The sequence below is a fragment of the Podarcis pityusensis genome (genome assembly GCF_964106645.2).
Source record: "Podarcis pityusensis genome assembly, chromosome: 15".
NCBI lineage: Eukaryota > Metazoa > Chordata > Lepidosauria > Squamata > Lacertidae > Podarcis > Podarcis pityusensis.
The window spans coordinates 33,624,629-33,640,369 of NC_138040.1; the positions used below are offsets into that span (position 1 = coordinate 33,624,629).

The 15,741-nt window shown below is 48.3% G+C and overlaps 1 protein-coding gene across 5 annotated transcripts in view; it reads left to right on the forward strand.

Moving 5' to 3' along the window:
- ROBO3 (roundabout guidance receptor 3) overlaps positions 1–15,219 on the forward strand; it is a 335,111-nt gene extending 319,892 nt beyond the window's left edge. For 2 of the 5 annotated variants that reach the window (XM_080982318.1, XM_080982322.1), the window contains exons 17-28: positions 991–1,185; positions 3,324–3,347; positions 3,470–3,512; positions 5,417–5,574; positions 6,644–6,919; positions 7,946–8,093; positions 9,543–9,770; positions 10,260–10,441; positions 11,124–11,231; positions 11,851–12,033; positions 12,889–13,043; positions 14,696–15,219. In XM_080982318.1, coding sequence (XP_080838444.1) covers positions 991–1,185; positions 3,324–3,347; positions 3,470–3,512; positions 5,417–5,574; positions 6,644–6,919; positions 7,946–8,093; positions 9,543–9,770; positions 10,260–10,441; positions 11,124–11,231; positions 11,851–12,033; positions 12,889–13,043; positions 14,696–14,707 — 1,712 coding nt within the window. In that variant the 3' untranslated portion in view covers positions 14,708–15,219. The remainder of the gene's footprint in view (positions 1–990; positions 1,186–3,323; positions 3,348–3,469; positions 3,513–5,416; positions 5,575–6,643; positions 6,920–7,945; positions 8,094–9,542; positions 9,771–10,259; positions 10,442–11,123; positions 11,232–11,850; positions 12,034–12,888; positions 13,044–14,695) is intronic. The other 3 variants (XM_080982319.1, XM_080982320.1, XM_080982321.1) reach the window with 3 other exon arrangements.
- Positions 15,220–15,741: the final 522 nt, after the last annotated feature.

Sequence of the window (15,741 nt, forward strand, 5' to 3'; positions counted from 1 at the left end):
ATCTCCTGCTTTATGATGAAATAAGACACATGGACACCAGTATTTTAGGTTAATGGGCTAAAAATGGCCACAACTTTATACTGTGAGCAGTATTGGCTTAGGCATTGGATCTGAACCGACTATACTTGACTCCTGCCTGCCCTGCAGGAAGTCACACAAGGGTTAATATCCTGTAGGGGGAGCCTGTTGATGCAAATCAACTGGAAGCTCTCCCCTAGAGTCACCGGAGGGTCGTGCCATGGCCCTAGCCACCAGGTGGGCTTCGGACAGGAACCATGACCACCGGATTCCTTTAATGGAATACCTTTCAAGGGGAGGGGTAGGTGATGGCCACAACCTCCCCTCCAACACACAACACATTTTCCAATGCCTAACCACCGAACCTTACAAAGTTGTGACAATTTAGAAGCAAAGTTCGAAAAGGATTGGAGTAAATTTGTTGAATATATATGGAGTAATTGTAAGAATTTAAAAACTGTAGCAGGATTAATGTAAATCTTGTGATGTGGATGGAGTGTAAATAAGAAACTGTAAGAAAAGATTTGAGACATGAAAATCGTTGAAGGGATGGAAAGAAGTCCAGGCACAATAAGGCGCAGGGTAAATAAGAAGAGGGACAAATTTTTGAATGTAAGAGTATTTGTTTTATTTTTTGTTGTTACAAAAAAGCAGTAAAAAGTATTGGGGGGGGGGAAGCAAAGTTGTGACAATTTGCTACTAGGTAGCTAGGTAGGCGAAAACCAAGTGGCTGGTGCCAATCTACACAAAACATCTCCTTGCTTGTAGAAAACTAGCAAGTCAGGGATGGGGGTTCTTCTTTGACATGCTAACTCTCTATGCGTAGGGAACGTTTTGCCTTTTAGTAACAGAGGAGCGTTTGGTCACACGAGCCTCTGCCTGGTTTCCCGCTTTTGGGGACAGCCTACGTAGCTCAAGCTACTTTCATCTCCTCTCTTCTGTGGTTCCTTTTGCCTGCTGTGTGTTCTGCAGAGCCCTTGCCGGATCAGGACACAGTGCCTGTGAGCAACGGGGACAGCGTGAGCCTCGCAGAGCAGATCACGGATGTGGTGAAGCAGCCGGCCTTCATCGCCGGCATCGGCGGGGCCTGCTGGGTCATCCTCATGTGCTTCAGTGTGTGGATCTACTGTCGCAGAAAGAAGAGAAAGGAACTGAGTCACTACACAGGTGAGATGGGCAAGGCTGCATTCTGCCTCCTCCCCAGGGGATATGGATTGGCTGCCTAAGAACTGCCTTATAAAAGGTCCTGTCTTGACTTGGACCAAATGCTCACAAGGCATCTATAAGAACCAGCAACATCTCCAGGTCCAGATCACCCCTCCTAGGCTCAGCCTTGAGGAGCAGAAGACATTAAAGGGGCGGTCAGTCTTCTGGCTCAGACTTATCATTACTAAATTTCTTAGCAGCCTGATGCAAAACAGTAACACGGCTCACATAACTTTGTATGTAATTATATAGAACTTTCCAAGGACAAAATGTAAAGAGAAGACATTTATATTCCACTAAGTGTCCCGTTTCTTTAAATACTGTTTTTACATAAGGTGTGCAATACCAAAATCATGTACAAGGGCAATATGGGAGGTCTCAAAACCAAAGTTCCGTCCAAATGTCCACTCATTCAATAAAGAGAAAAGAATTTCTACAAATAAAAAGGTAAAGGTACCCCTGCCCGTACGGGCCAGTCGTGTCCGACTCTAGGGTTGTGCGCCCATCTAACTTAAGAGGCCGAGGGCCAGCGCTGTCTGGAGACACTTCCGGGTCACGTGGCCAGCGTGATGAAGCTGCTCTGGCAAGCCAGCACCAGCGCAGCACACGGAAACGCCGTTTACCTTCCCGCTATAAAGCGGTACCTATTTATCTACTTGCACTTAGGGGTGCTTTCGAACTGCTAGGTGGGCAGGAGCTGGGACCGAAAGACGGGAGCTCACCCCGCCGCGGGGATTCGAACCGCCGACCATGCGATCGGCAAGTCCTAGGCACTGAGGTTTTACCCACAGCGCCACCCGCGTCCCTCTTCTACAAATATACTTGTTGCTAAAAAATAATCCACAGACCGGGGGAGGGGGGCCCTATCCACATCAACCGGAGTTTTATAGCATTGCTCCCAATCACTCAAACCACAATGCCCCAGCTGTGTGAAAATCCCAAGCAGATTCCGACGACAAGATCACCGGATGCAAATCTCTGTTTCGAATGTCTTCCTCCAGTCAGCCCACATTGGAATGATAAAACGGTAAAACACATGCACAAGGAGGTAAATCAGCTCCATAAACTTGAAAAGGCTCTCTGCTCACCCTGTGAAGGCTGATGCAGGCACAGTTGTGTGTTCTGCAGCTGAGACATTCCGTATTGGACTTGTGCATGATTTTGAAATGGACCCTTGGTGGAATATAAATGTCTTCTCTTTACATTTTATCTTTGGGAAGTTCTATATAATTGCAGAGTTATGTGAGCTGTGTTTCTACATTTCCCTGTGTTGTCTTGAACAGGTCTTTGACCGTAATAATACATTATTATTATTATTATTATTATTATTATTATTATTACTATTATTCCCTGTGTTGTGCATCACAAAATGGTGTCTAGACGATTTACAACTTTAAAGCATAGAGAAGGGTCAAAAAATGGCCAAAACTATATTAAAAACCACATCATTCTATTAAAATACCAGCATGTGACTGAATTACAAATAATATTTTATACTGAAGCAGCCAATCCAACACCATCAAATGTTTGGGAGTAGAGGGAAATCTTAACCTGGTGATGAAAACAGAGTTGCGTTGCATTGGCACCAGACGGGCCTCTTTGGGGAGAGCCTGGCACTGCCACCTCCCCCTCTCTGAGGACTCCCTGAGGATTTGTTACTGGTCCAACATAGGCATGTGGTTTCCCAGCATGGAGGGAGTTGGATCTTTGGGGGCAGAGGGCAGGTTCAGAGGGAACAGGCTCCAGAAATTTGAGCTGGTTCATACAGTAGACCCATAAGGTGGGGTCAGAGCCTAGGCCCAGGCTGCAGCTCAGGGTCAGGCTCCTTGCCCATCTATCCCACTGCCCTCCGTTCTGGCTGGCAGCAGCTCTGCAGAACCTCAGACAGAGAACGCCTTTCCCCTCAGCTGCTCCCCAAGATCCCTTATAACCGGAGATGCTGGGGATTTGAGTGCTTGGCATTCTGCATGCAAAGCATGTGCTCTGCCACCGAACTGCGCATCCTCCACCTGCCGACCTTAGGCTCCCTGCCCCCATCTGCCTGCCGCAAACGCAACTTGCTCTGAGTCACCTCACTTTCTGCTTGCTTCTCTTTGCAGCTTCCTTTGCGTACACGCCAGCAGGTAAGGCTTTTTTTCCTCGCCCCCCCCCCATTACACTGCTCCCCACCAGCTCCGCCAACCCAGCCCTTGCCTTCGTTCTTCATGGAAGCGTCTTTGACTTTGTGTGGTCCCCTCTCTTTCAGTCTCTTTCCCCCATGCGGATGGGCCGGCGCGTGGCAGTGGCAGGTGAGTTCAGAGACCCCCATTTGGCATTGATGATTCCCTCCCTCCGTCTCCCTAATACCGGCTCCTTGGTGGTCAAAGTTCATGCCATATGGGCCTCCCTGTCCCCAGTTGATCTGAGCTACGTACCGTATTTTTTGCTCTATAAGATGCACTTTTTCCCTCCTAAAAAGTAAGGGGAAATGTGTGTGCGTCTTATGGAGCAAATGCAGGCTGCACGGCTATCCCAGAAGCCAGAACCGTAAGAAGGATCGCTCAGTGACAAGCTGCCCTTCTCCCTCCTCGGGGAAAAGCCTGCAAGCACTGCACACATGCTCCACGCGGCTCGTGAAAGGGAGCGCTAAGCAGAGCCTGGGATTATACAGGCTCTGCTCAGTGCTTCCTTTAAAGAATTTTTTCCCCTTGCATTCCCCCTCTAAAAACTAGTGCGTCTTATGGAGCGAAAAATACTGTAAATCACATGAACTAGAACCACAGCATTAAATGTTCAGATCGACTTTAGCCACATACCACATGCATTCCCCGAAGAATCATGGTACCTGTAGTTTGCCCCTCAATGAGCTACACTTCCTGCCACCCTTAACCAAGGGTGAGACTAAGCTTTATTTTACCTGCGTCAAAGACCCAGTTTGGCACACACACACCCCAGCATGCATTTATGTACATACACAGAGGCTGAGAGCCTCAATGGCACCCCTCTGGAGGCTTCACCCAGGGCCAAAAATCCAGCTAGCCCTCCCACCCCCACCCCAGTTACGACACTGACTTAACAAACTACAGTTCCCAGGATTCTTTGGGGGAGGTCATGTGGTTTCCGTGCATGTTGTCTGCACAGTCTAGGTCAGCTTAAATGGTGCTCCCAGTCTGCAGTTTTGCAAGTAGTGACAAAAGCAGCATCTCAGAAGCTCCATCTCCCCCTTCTAATGCAACTGCATTAATCCGTTACGCAAAGAATTGCATACTACAAATATTACACAACTTCAACATCACTCCAAACCAGGGATAAGGGACTTAATGGCAGATGTCGCTGGACTCCCAACTCCTGCCACCTGTGACTATTGGCCAGGCTGGCTGGGGCTGATGAGAGTTGGAGTCCCACAACATCTGGAGGGCCACAGGTTGCCCAACCCTGCTCTAAACACCTGTAAGTAAATCCCTTAAAGAGTTTTGAATATTCATGACAAAGCAGCAACACGTAAGAACTTGATAACCACCATTACTTATGCCCAGAAATGCATAAGTAAACCTGTTCGAACATCAGAACTCGATAACCATATTAAGACTACATATTAAGACTACTGGAAGGATTTTTTTTTTATTGTGTTAAGACTACATTAAGAACAACATAAAGAAAGCAACTCTCTACTTCTTCCTTAGCTATAAAGTATGGCAAGCAAACAGAAGAACTACTACAACAAAATAAAATAGCTTAAGCCGACACAACTCCAATAATAGATTTTGTGTATTTATTAGTGTAAGCATTAATAATAATAATTTTTATGCCGCACATATAGGATACCTCTTCTAGAATGCAACCTGCCACAACATACACTTCATAATTATTATTCCATGCATATCCCACCTTTCCTCCAGCAAGCTCAATGTGACATTCATGGTCCTCTCTCTCCCTATTTTCTCCTTCCAGCAACCCTGTGAAGCAGGCTAGACTGGGAGACCCCGTGGGCTTCATGGCTGAGTGGGGATCTGAACCTTGGCCTTTTAGCTCCTAGTCTAGCACTCTAACCACTAGGCCACACTTGCATTATCTAAAAGAATATGGCTCACACACTTGATATACTCTTTGGCGGTGGGGGGTGGGGAGAGGGAGAATCAGGCGTTAGCCCTCACCCAAACCACCTACTAACTCGCACAACCAAATAACCCTGCTTTCCATGGCTCTCCTCCAGTAGGCCTGGCATGCTAGCCATGGCCACTAGTGCCTCGAGCTACCCGTGGCTGGCAGATTCGTGGCCAGCCCCCAACCTGATGCGGAACGGGAAGGCAAAGGATCCCGGGGCGAACTGCTGCACAGGAAACCACAATGCCACCGAGAGATATTACAACGGTAAGCCTTTTACCACCCCATCATCTCCATAAGGAAAGATGCCCAGTGCAGAGTCGGCATGGGATGTGGGGGAAATCCTCCTGGTTCAGATTTGAATGCGAACCTACCTCTACTTCACATTTTCAGAAATCCTAAGCAAAGACAGCTAGCCTCCCAAATGTTGCAGGCTTCTGAATTTAGTGATACACTTCTGCAACCCAAACGCTTGCCTGGTGTTTTCATTGCATATCGGTAGGGGACAGGCAAAACCATTTCTCAGTAATCAGGCCTTGGTCTGAATATTCTATGGCCTTTTCAGTGTGTTTGTGGGTGGGGAGAGGTTATTGGTTAGCTTTTGTTCTTGTTTTATTGTGAATTTTGTGTTCTCATTTTGTATTTTTGTGCTGCGTTTTGTGTGATCTTTCGGTGAAGGGTGGTATACAGATTTAGTAAATATTGCAAGAACAGTAATATAAAGATGTATCTGTCGGAGAAAATAATGTGCAAAACTACATTGCAGGAGGGGATTGCTTGCAAAAATGGATACAACAGTCAAAATGCATGTATATATCAGGAGAAATTCACCCCAAAATGTTTCTTTTTTTAAAAAAACAACCACAAGCTGATGTGGATATGGCACAAACGGAATGTAAGTTTGGAAAAATGTGAAACTTGAGGCTGAAACTGAAATTGACAAATTCACCCATTCCCAGAACTGAGAAGCCCAAGAGAAACATTTGTGGCTGGCAGATACGGAATTTGAGCATTATCGGGTTGGAAAGGCCAACAGACTCCAGTGAGAGGCTTAGCCTTTAGGTTTGCACAAAATAGGAAGTTGTTGAGACAACGAAAGCAGGCTTTGCAGGTTGTGACCTTGTAGGAGGGGAGGGGAGCCAAGGTTTATTGGGAGGGGGGCAGCAGTGGCGTCAATCCCTTGTTCTCCTTCCCCCTCCCCACAAGCCTGGATTAGTGGTAGTTCTCCAAGCCCACAAATCACAGAGGTCATTCAAATTAAGGCACATGGAATCTGTTGTGGCTGAACCAGAGGGTTTGGTTAAGCAAGGTCACAATGGGTCTCCCTCGTTCGCAGATGCTGGGATTTCCAATTACATTGCTCAGACGGAGAAGTTTGGAACAGGGGTGTCCGATGGGCCCATTTACAGCACCATCGATCCTGCCAGCGACGACATGAGGACGTTCAATGGGGCCTTTTCCCAGCACACCACCCCATATGCCACCACGCCTGTGGTACCATACGGGGCAGCACATCTACACTCACCTGATGAAGAGGAGAGCCAGTGGAACGGCCAACCTGGGCTGCCCAGCATCCAGTATGCCCAACCCGAACGGGGCAGAGCTGAGAGTGGTAAGGACCTTAAGCATACGAGAAACTGGGCGCTCTTCTCATCTCCCTGGGAATTATGTTTTCAAGTTCCATTGGTGTCACCTGCCTAGAAATGGAACGCCTTGGTGCATCTTGCAGAAGAATCTTCTAGTGTATGGAAAGTCCGATGGTGATTTTATCACCGTGGTTAATGATAGGGCGTTGTTAACATGCATAGCATGTTGCAACGCAGCTCGAGCGAAACAGGAAACGCCCCAACAATATTTAGCTCGGAAATTAGTTAATGGGAAAAGATCACGGAGAGAGATCAGGTTGACAGGGATGAATTAATTTACAAAGCCCTGAACAGCTTAGGTCCAGGGTACTAAGGTTCTGCCTAAAGCCTTTTATCCTAGCTAAGTCACTAGCATCCCCCGAGTTGGCAAGGCTCATCTGACAGCAACAAGAAAATGAGCTTTTAGTGTCATTGGGGACTTGCTTCTGAATAATAATAATAACAACAATAATTTATTATTTATACCCCGCACATCTGGCTGGGTTTCCCCAGCCACGCTGGGTGGCTTCCAACAGAATATTAAAAACATGATAAAACATCAGACATTAAAAACTTCCCTAAACAGGGCTGCCTTCAGATGTCTTCTAAAAATCAGATAGTTGTTTATTTCCTTGACATCTGATGGGAGGGCATCCAACAGGGCAAGCACCACCACTGAGAAGGCCCTCTGCCTGGTTCCCTGTAACCTCACTTATCTCAGGGAGGAAACCACCACAAGGTCCTCGGAGCTGGACCTCAGTGTTTGGACTGAACGATGAAGGTGGAGACGCTCGTTCAGGTATACTGGGCCGAGGCCGTTTAGGGCTTGAAAGGTCAGCACCAACACTTTGAATTGTGCTTGGAAATGTACCTGGAGCCAATGTAGATATTTGTAGAGTAAATGTGCATGGCATTCTACTGCTAGAGAGTTGTTGGAGTTTTTTTGTTAAATAAAGCAATTTCATCCTCTGCTGTGCCGGAGGGTCCTGTCTCTGAGCTCTGTTTCTCTTCAGTAGTTGCTAAGCCTGGGAAACAGAAGTCCATGGGGAAACCAGTGAAAACACCATCCCTCAACTGGACAGAAGTGCTTCCCCCACCTCCATCTGCCAGTGAACTGAGCCAGTATGTGGAGGAGGAGGAAGACGAGGAGCTAGAAGTCAGGTAAGCAACAAAAGAAGGGCAGAAGAGACCACGTCCTTTCACTGCCATGTTTCCCTTGGAAATGGAACTGGTTTTGATCTGGGAAACATGTTCACAATTAGTTGGAGCTCCAACTGGTATCGGGCCAGCACATTCCTATAATGTGCTCTAATGCGCTCTGCTGTAAACTGCTGCCTTTGAAGAGTGTTTGGAAACTGCAGCTGGTCTAGGATGCCAGGTTAGTAACTGGAGCAAGTCAATCAGAGCATATTTAACATATATATATATCCAACCTTTCCTTCAAGGAGCTCAAAGTTGCATACATGATTCCTCCCTTTCCCGTCTTATCCTTGCAAAAACCTTGGGAGGCAGGGTAGACTGAGAGACTGTGACTGGTTCAAGGTCACCCAGTAAGCTTCATCACTGAGTGGGGATGTGAACTCTGGTCTCCCAGGTCTTAGTCCAACACTCTTAACCACTAGGTGGAGGGTTAAGTCTAGTCAAAGGCGACTCTAGGGTTGCAGCGCTCATCTCGCTTTGAGGCCGAGGGAGCTGGCATTTGTCCACAGACAGCTTTCCGGGTCATGTGGCCAGCATGACTAAACTGCTTCTGGTGCGATGTGATATCATGACGAGTTCCAGAGCGCATGGAAACGCCATTTACCTTCCTGCTGCAGTGGTACCTATTTATCTACTTGCACTGATATGCTCTTGAACTGCTAGGTTGACAGGAGCTGGGACAGAGCAAAGGGAGCTCACCCCATCATGGGGATTCTAATCAAGAGGCTTAGTGATTTAGACCACAGCACCACCCACTCCTTTTTTCTTAACCACAACACCATATTGGCTCACAGCCAGTGTGGTGTTTTAGTTAGAGTAGGGGTAGGTGGGGAACCTGGGTTCCTCCAGATGTTTTTGGACTTAGGTTCCAGACAGATGTTTCAATGCAATTGCTGACTTCATTGAAGGGAGACCTTAGAATCCAATCCCAGACGCATTGGCCAATAATCAAGGACAATGGAAGTTGTGATCCAACAAGATCTGGAGGGTTACAGGTTCCCCATTCCCGAGTTAGTGCATCAAACTAGGATGGGGAAGTCTGGATTCAAACCCTCATTTAGGCATGAAGCTCATTGGCCAAGCTCAGCCTAGTCATTTGCTCAGCCTAACCTAATTCCCAAGGGTTATTATGAAAGTAAAAAGTGAGGTGAGAAGGAACAATGTACCTCTGAGCAACTTGGGCAAAAACAATGAATGAATGGTGAATGAATGAATGAATGAATGAACGAACAAACAAACTTCCATTTTGCTTTAGTGTCACTGGCTCCAAGATTGGAAAAAAGCTTCCACGCCCATGGTTTAGATGCCCCCTCTAGATGTTATGGAGCCTTGTTCTCCTTAGGATGATTTCAGGGATTGGTAGCGCAGCATGTCGCAGCCCAAAATGTCTAGCTCACTCACTTTTTGTAGTTCAGAGGTGGAGGAGTGGTGCCCACCCCTGCCAGAAAGGACCTACCTGATGGAGAACATCCAGGAAGAGGAATGTCCTCCGCCACCGCCTCGTGGAGAAGCCTCCTCTCCTGCAAATTCCTATGGCCAGCAGTCCACAGCCACGCTGACCCCCTCACCCCGGGAGGAGATGAGAGCGTCTGAAGATATCCCCAGGCTGCATCACTTTGAGATCCCACACCTGCCCAGGTATGATTCACCCAGGGACTTGGAAAAACTGGGGTGCTTGGGGGAATTTGTTCTTTGTCAGTTCCAATACAAACTGTTCCAATCCACACCTTGCAGAGTAAAGTGCATATCGGAGCCTAATTGTCCTTCCTGGGCACACACATTTGATCAGGAAGATGATATAAACAGAGAGAAGTTGTAGAATGGATGGTATTAGAGCACAGAAGTGGGAAACATAAGCCAGGGCAGCATGTACTCTTAGATCCTACTGTGCAATTTTGTACTGAGCAGAGAATTTGGCATCCTTAACAACCTCAGCCTTGTAAAAACAAGAAAGGAGGTTTCTGGTCCTCATGGTGGGAGTGTGTATGACATCATTCAGATAACCAAAATTCAGCTTTTGTTGGTGCAGAATGGGGGCCATGATGCAGAATTCTGGTCTCCCCACCTCTTATCTGCTCCCACTGGGGCTTGTCCTCTCAGCTTAATGTGTTGCTTTCTGCGTTCAAGGCGGTTACCCAACGGCTCGGGGCCATTGCCCAAAGCCTCGAGTCCTCCTTTGACCCAGTCCAACCCAAATCTCAACGTGCCTGAAGAGGGACCCGAAGGCATCACTCCCAGGCAAGGTCATCGGCGCAACCTGAGCCAGACGCCGGCGCACAGTGCAGAGAACGTTGACTCTCCGGGAATAGGTGGGTGCATCTTCTTCAACCCTCTTCTGAGGGGCAATGTGGTGTATTAGGCACAGGGAAATGGAGGGATTGGCCACCTCCTTGATGTCTCTGACCAGAGAGTCCGTGGCCTTGCAGTGCCAGGTTTGAGAGGCTTTCCCTCGGCACCAATTCACTGCAGCTGGGATAGTCAAAACATCTCTGGAGCTGATTGCCCTTGCATTTTATTCCTTTAAGACAGGGATGAGGAACCCGCAGGCCTTTAGATGTTGTGGGACTCCAGCTCCCATCAGCCCCAACCAATATGGCCATTGATCTGGGATGATGGGAGTTCCTCATCCCTTCTTTAATAAGAAATCCCTTCTTCTCCAAGTGGAGAGCAAGACTGAAGAGGACACGGGTTCCTGTCCCCTCTTAGCCATGAAGCTCACAGGGGTTGGCCATCTCTAAGCCTGACCTGCTTCACAGGGTTGCTGTGAAGATGAAATGGGAGGGACTGGAACCATGCCATGAGCTCCTTGGAGGAAGGGTAGGACAGAAATATAAGGAACGATTAAGTCATGCCCCCTTCTGCTTTTAGCAGGAAATGGTTCTGAGCTTCCTTAGGAGCCACAGGAACACATGTTGCAGGGCTGAGGCTGGGTGGGACAGACCAGGTCGCTGACTGAAGAGTCTCACTCTGGTATTGGGCTTTTACCGACAGGCAAACTTCACCCCAGCCTAGCAGACATGCCTCTCCCTCCAGGACAGAAAGCAAAAAGCAAGAAGAAATCCAAGTCCAGCCACTACCGTCGAGAGAAGAAGCAGGGAGGTAGGTGTGGCTGTGCCCTGGCTCCTGAGGCTGCCCAATTCTTCCATCCTTCTAGGGTTCCTTCCTTCCTCTTAATTTCCTCTCTATTTCCATAGATTTTTAGAGTTGTTTCCCATCTTTCTCTGTAGTATGAGACAAACAGAAGGGAATATTTGATATATGTGTGTATGTGTGTGTGTGTGTGTGTGTGTGTGTGTGTGTGTGTATAGTCCAGTAGCACCTTAGAGACCAACTATGTTTGTTCTTGGAATGAATTTTCATGTGCATGCACACGGAAACTCATACCAAGAACAAACTTAGTTGGTCTCTAAGGTGCTACTGGACAATTTTTTTATTTTATATATATATTTCTACTGCGTCAGATCAACACAGCTACCTACCTGAATCCAGAAGGGAGTATTGCTTCAGTTGCTTAAAATAAATTGATTTTTTAAAAATTATAAAACAAATACTCCTGGTTGTGATTCAGCATTGTAAGACTCTCAGATTTCCTGTCTTTAAGAAATGGGTGCCGTTCTTACGGCTGTGAAGGTACAGCTTAAATACATGCAACAGGTGCCTATGGAAATCTTGGGGAAGGTGGAGACTGACAGTGCTTCCCCCTTGGTTCTGCTCGCAGACCTCCCGCCGCCGCCCTTGCCACCTCCCGCCGAAGACCTCAGCACCGCTGCTCCAGACGGCGCCCTGCGACTGGACTGTGACCCTTCCTCTCTGGAGAAGAACTTGAACGCTTCCTCGGCCCTGGAGCGGAGAGCCGCCCATCGCACAGTGGCAGGACAGCACTACCACCAGCACCGGGATGGTAATGCCAACCCCAGTAATAATGGCTTCCCTGGCTTCCTGTACTCTAGGTTGAATTTCTGCCTCGATAAAGTGTTATGGTCTGGCTAGATGCAGAGAAGCAGTGGGAGGCGCCAACTGGGGAACCCCCAAGGGAAGAAGGCTCAGAGCCAGGGGGTTGGTGGTGGGATGGCAGTGAGTGGTCAGAGGGAGAGGAAGGAGACACTTGGGAGAAGGGCTCAGAAGCAGTAGCAGGGTTTTGTGAGCAGGAAGTGGCTGGGGCAGAGAGCAGTCCTGATTCAGAGGCTGGAGAGGAGGGAGACCCAGAGGCAGAGATCAGGAAGGCTACTTCCTTTCTTGCTGTGACCAATTCCCCTTCCCTCCTCCCTGGTCTCCCAGGACCAGAAGAGGTATGAAGAGGGCGGGGACAGACGCATTGACTGAGTCTCAGATTGCTTGGGAAGGACCCGGGGCAGGGGGAGGAGGCTTAGTCAGCTATGGGAAGGCAGGGGCCTTCAGTCCTCACAACTCCCTCATCAGGGCAAGACCTACTGGGAAGGGTTGCTGTGCTCACTAGCCCTGAGCTGTTTTGTTTCCTTGAATAAAGAGTTAACTTCACTGACACCTTGTGAGTTATTGCTGACCTGCTTCTGACACCCGGCCTGACATAAAATCCTCCCTTTCTATTGTAAGATCGCTGTTATTTTGAACAGAAACAAAAGCTGCCTCTTTTAACCTGCCTGCCCTTCTGTCAATGCACAGGCTGTGCTGAGTGCAAAATGGCAGCCAAGTCTGGGTGAAGCCAGAGCTTGCAAGACTAACCACCTGCTTTTGCTGTTGTTGTTTCTACTCTCTCCCTCTGTGTGTGTGCTGGCAGAGGAGGAAATCATCCCGTACAGCAAGCCCAGCTTTCTCTCTAGAAGCCAGGTGTCAAGTAACTGCTCCACAACAGGAAGTTCTTCCTCCAAGGGGTCAACAGGATCTAGAGGTCATGGGTCAGGACGCAGCCGGACAACAGGGGATCGCAGCGAGGTGATTTAGCAGCACATCCTTTGCGTGTTTTAAAAATAATCTTTTGCGTTAAGGCACCTGGCCTGGTGGAGGGTGCCAGTTCTGGGAGATGGGTTGACACTGGCCTGGCACCAGCCCAGGTGCCGAGACCCCCAAAGACAGTGATGGACACCAGCATGGATGTCTTTAAAAGACAGTTAGCTTTGCCCTGAATCAAATTGTCTGTCTGTGGCTACTAGCCACATGATGGCTATGTCCTTCCTCCATGGTTGTAGCTAGTAATGCTTCTGAGTAGCAGTTTCTGGTAACTGCAGGAGGGGAGAGCCCTGCTAGGGCTTCCTGTAGGCAGAGGCATTGCATCATTTGCCAGTGCCCAGAAGCAGGGCACAGAGGGTGAAGAAAACCCACCGTGCCAGCCCAGCCTTCGCTGCTGATGCCGCTGGGTGGGCGCAGGGCAGAGAGGGTCCACAGGGCTGCACTGCGCTACCTGTCTGCCCACTTACCCATACAGGGTGGAGACTGGCTGACCAACTCAGCCCTTGGTGGGTGCATCAACCCCGACGCAGGGCGGCCATTCAGCAAGGGCCCCAGGGATGACGTGGTAACAAGACCAGGCTAGGCTGAGTAGAACTCCAATGTATAGTTAACAGAGTAAAAACTTAAACACGTTGCAGGATTCCCAAAAAATAGACCAGAGGCAATTAATATTTCATCCAGCAGAGCTTTACAGCTGCTGAAGGCAAATGAGCATAATGGTCACAAATCCAATACATTCAGGATTGGCCCTGTCCATAAGAAATCCAGTTGCAGCAGACTTAACTTAAACTTACAATATAATTAAACCTTAACACTAAGCATACTAGATACAGAACACCACACCAGAAGGATAGAGAGATAGAAAGAGTGAAACCAGGCTCCTTCTGGCCTTACTATTATGGTCAGCATGACCTTGACAGAAGAGATAAGAGAACCAATTGAAGCCAGCGGTACTCAGCTTCTCTGAAGGAATGACCCAAACATCGTGAACCTTCTGCTTGTTTCTTTCACACAGAGAAGCTCCCAGAACCTTCTTGAATTAAGTAGAATAGGAAAGATCTCTACATATCAGATCAATACTTTCTGCACTAAGAAATGCAAACTGACAGGTAGCGGCAGGTAGGGTGGGACAGGGATCCCTGCATGGGGGTGCCTGGTTTGCGCCACCCCAAGTCGTGCACCCAGGGTTACAGTCTCTCTGGGCCCCCTCACACTACACCCCTGCCCACAGGCATCAGGTTGGACACTGTGAAAACAGGATGATGGTCTAGACCTAGCTGTCAACTTTTCGCTTTTCTTGCGAGGAATCCTATTCAGAATAAGGGAATTTCCCTTAAAAAGGGGGGAAAGTTGACAGCTATGGGTCTAGATGAGCCATTGGCTGGATCCAGCAGGCTCTTCTTGTGTTTTATGACCTACGGCAGTCTTTCTCAAGCTTGGGTTTCCAGCTGTTGTTGAACTACAGCTCCCATCATCCCTAGTGAGCAAGACCAGTGGTCAGCGATAATGGGAGCTGTAGTCCAACAGCAGCTGGAAACCCAAGCTTGAAAAACACTGTCCTAAGGGAAGGATGAAAGGCAAATGAAGAGCAGAGGCAGATCTTGCTGATACCACCACCCCTCTCTTTCTGCTTTCAGGAAAAGAGATGAAACCAGATGGAAGTCAGCGGGGGGGAAAGCGAGGCCTTCGAAGGAATTGGCAGCCGCAGACTTTGGGCCGGGAAGCGGGGGGGTGTTTCTGTGCTTCTAATTTATGATCCCTCTAAAGAAGCCGCATGACCTGGCCCCTTTGTAAATAAGTTTGTTCCCTGGAGGTTGGCAGTCCCTGGGAGCCAAGGAAGCTGTATTTATAAATCGTGGCAAAAGGGACAGTCGAGTCTCGGGCCCCGGAGGGCCTGCTTTTGGAAACATTGGCATTTCTGCAACTGGAGGGTTTGGGTCCGATGGGAGAGGGGATGGGAGGAGGCAGCGGGGAAGGGGCTTTGCCTTCCGCCATCCTGCTAAGGGTGGGCAATGAGAGCAGCCCATCCCACCAAGCACATGCTCGGATATTGCCCAGGTACTCAGTCCTGCTGGCCACATGGCAGAGGACAGCAGGTGTTTCTTTGGTAGCTAATGAATCCTTTTGTAAAATGACCAATAAAGCTGTTTGTTAACCTGGATCTCTGAGTTCTCTTTCCTTTCGTTCCTCTGGTGCAAAGCATCTCATCCTGTGCAAAGCTTCTTTGTGCAAGGCAGGTAGCTTGCCTATCTCAGCCACCTTTGAAAAGCCAGTTCTATGCAGATAAGCTCAATAGGAAATTGGAGCAACCTGCCTTCTTGGGGTGTGAACACTGCGTGAGCACTCTGTGTTCTATCTTAACTAACTGAAGTGGCCACCATCTGGAATTGACAAAGCTATGTGCCTTTCCAGGGGGAATCCTTCTATGCCAGAAGCAAGCAAACTTTTTCAGCAGGGGGCCAGTCCACTGTCCCTCAGACCTTGTGGTGGGCCAGACTATATTTTGAAAAAAAAAATTTGAAGAAATTCCTATGCCCCACAAATAACCCAGAGATTCGTTTTAAATAAAAGGACACATTCTACTCATGTAAAAACACCAGGCAGGCCCCACAAATAAACCAGAGATGCATTTTAAATAAAAGGACACATTCTACTCATGTAAAAACACACTGATTCCCGGACC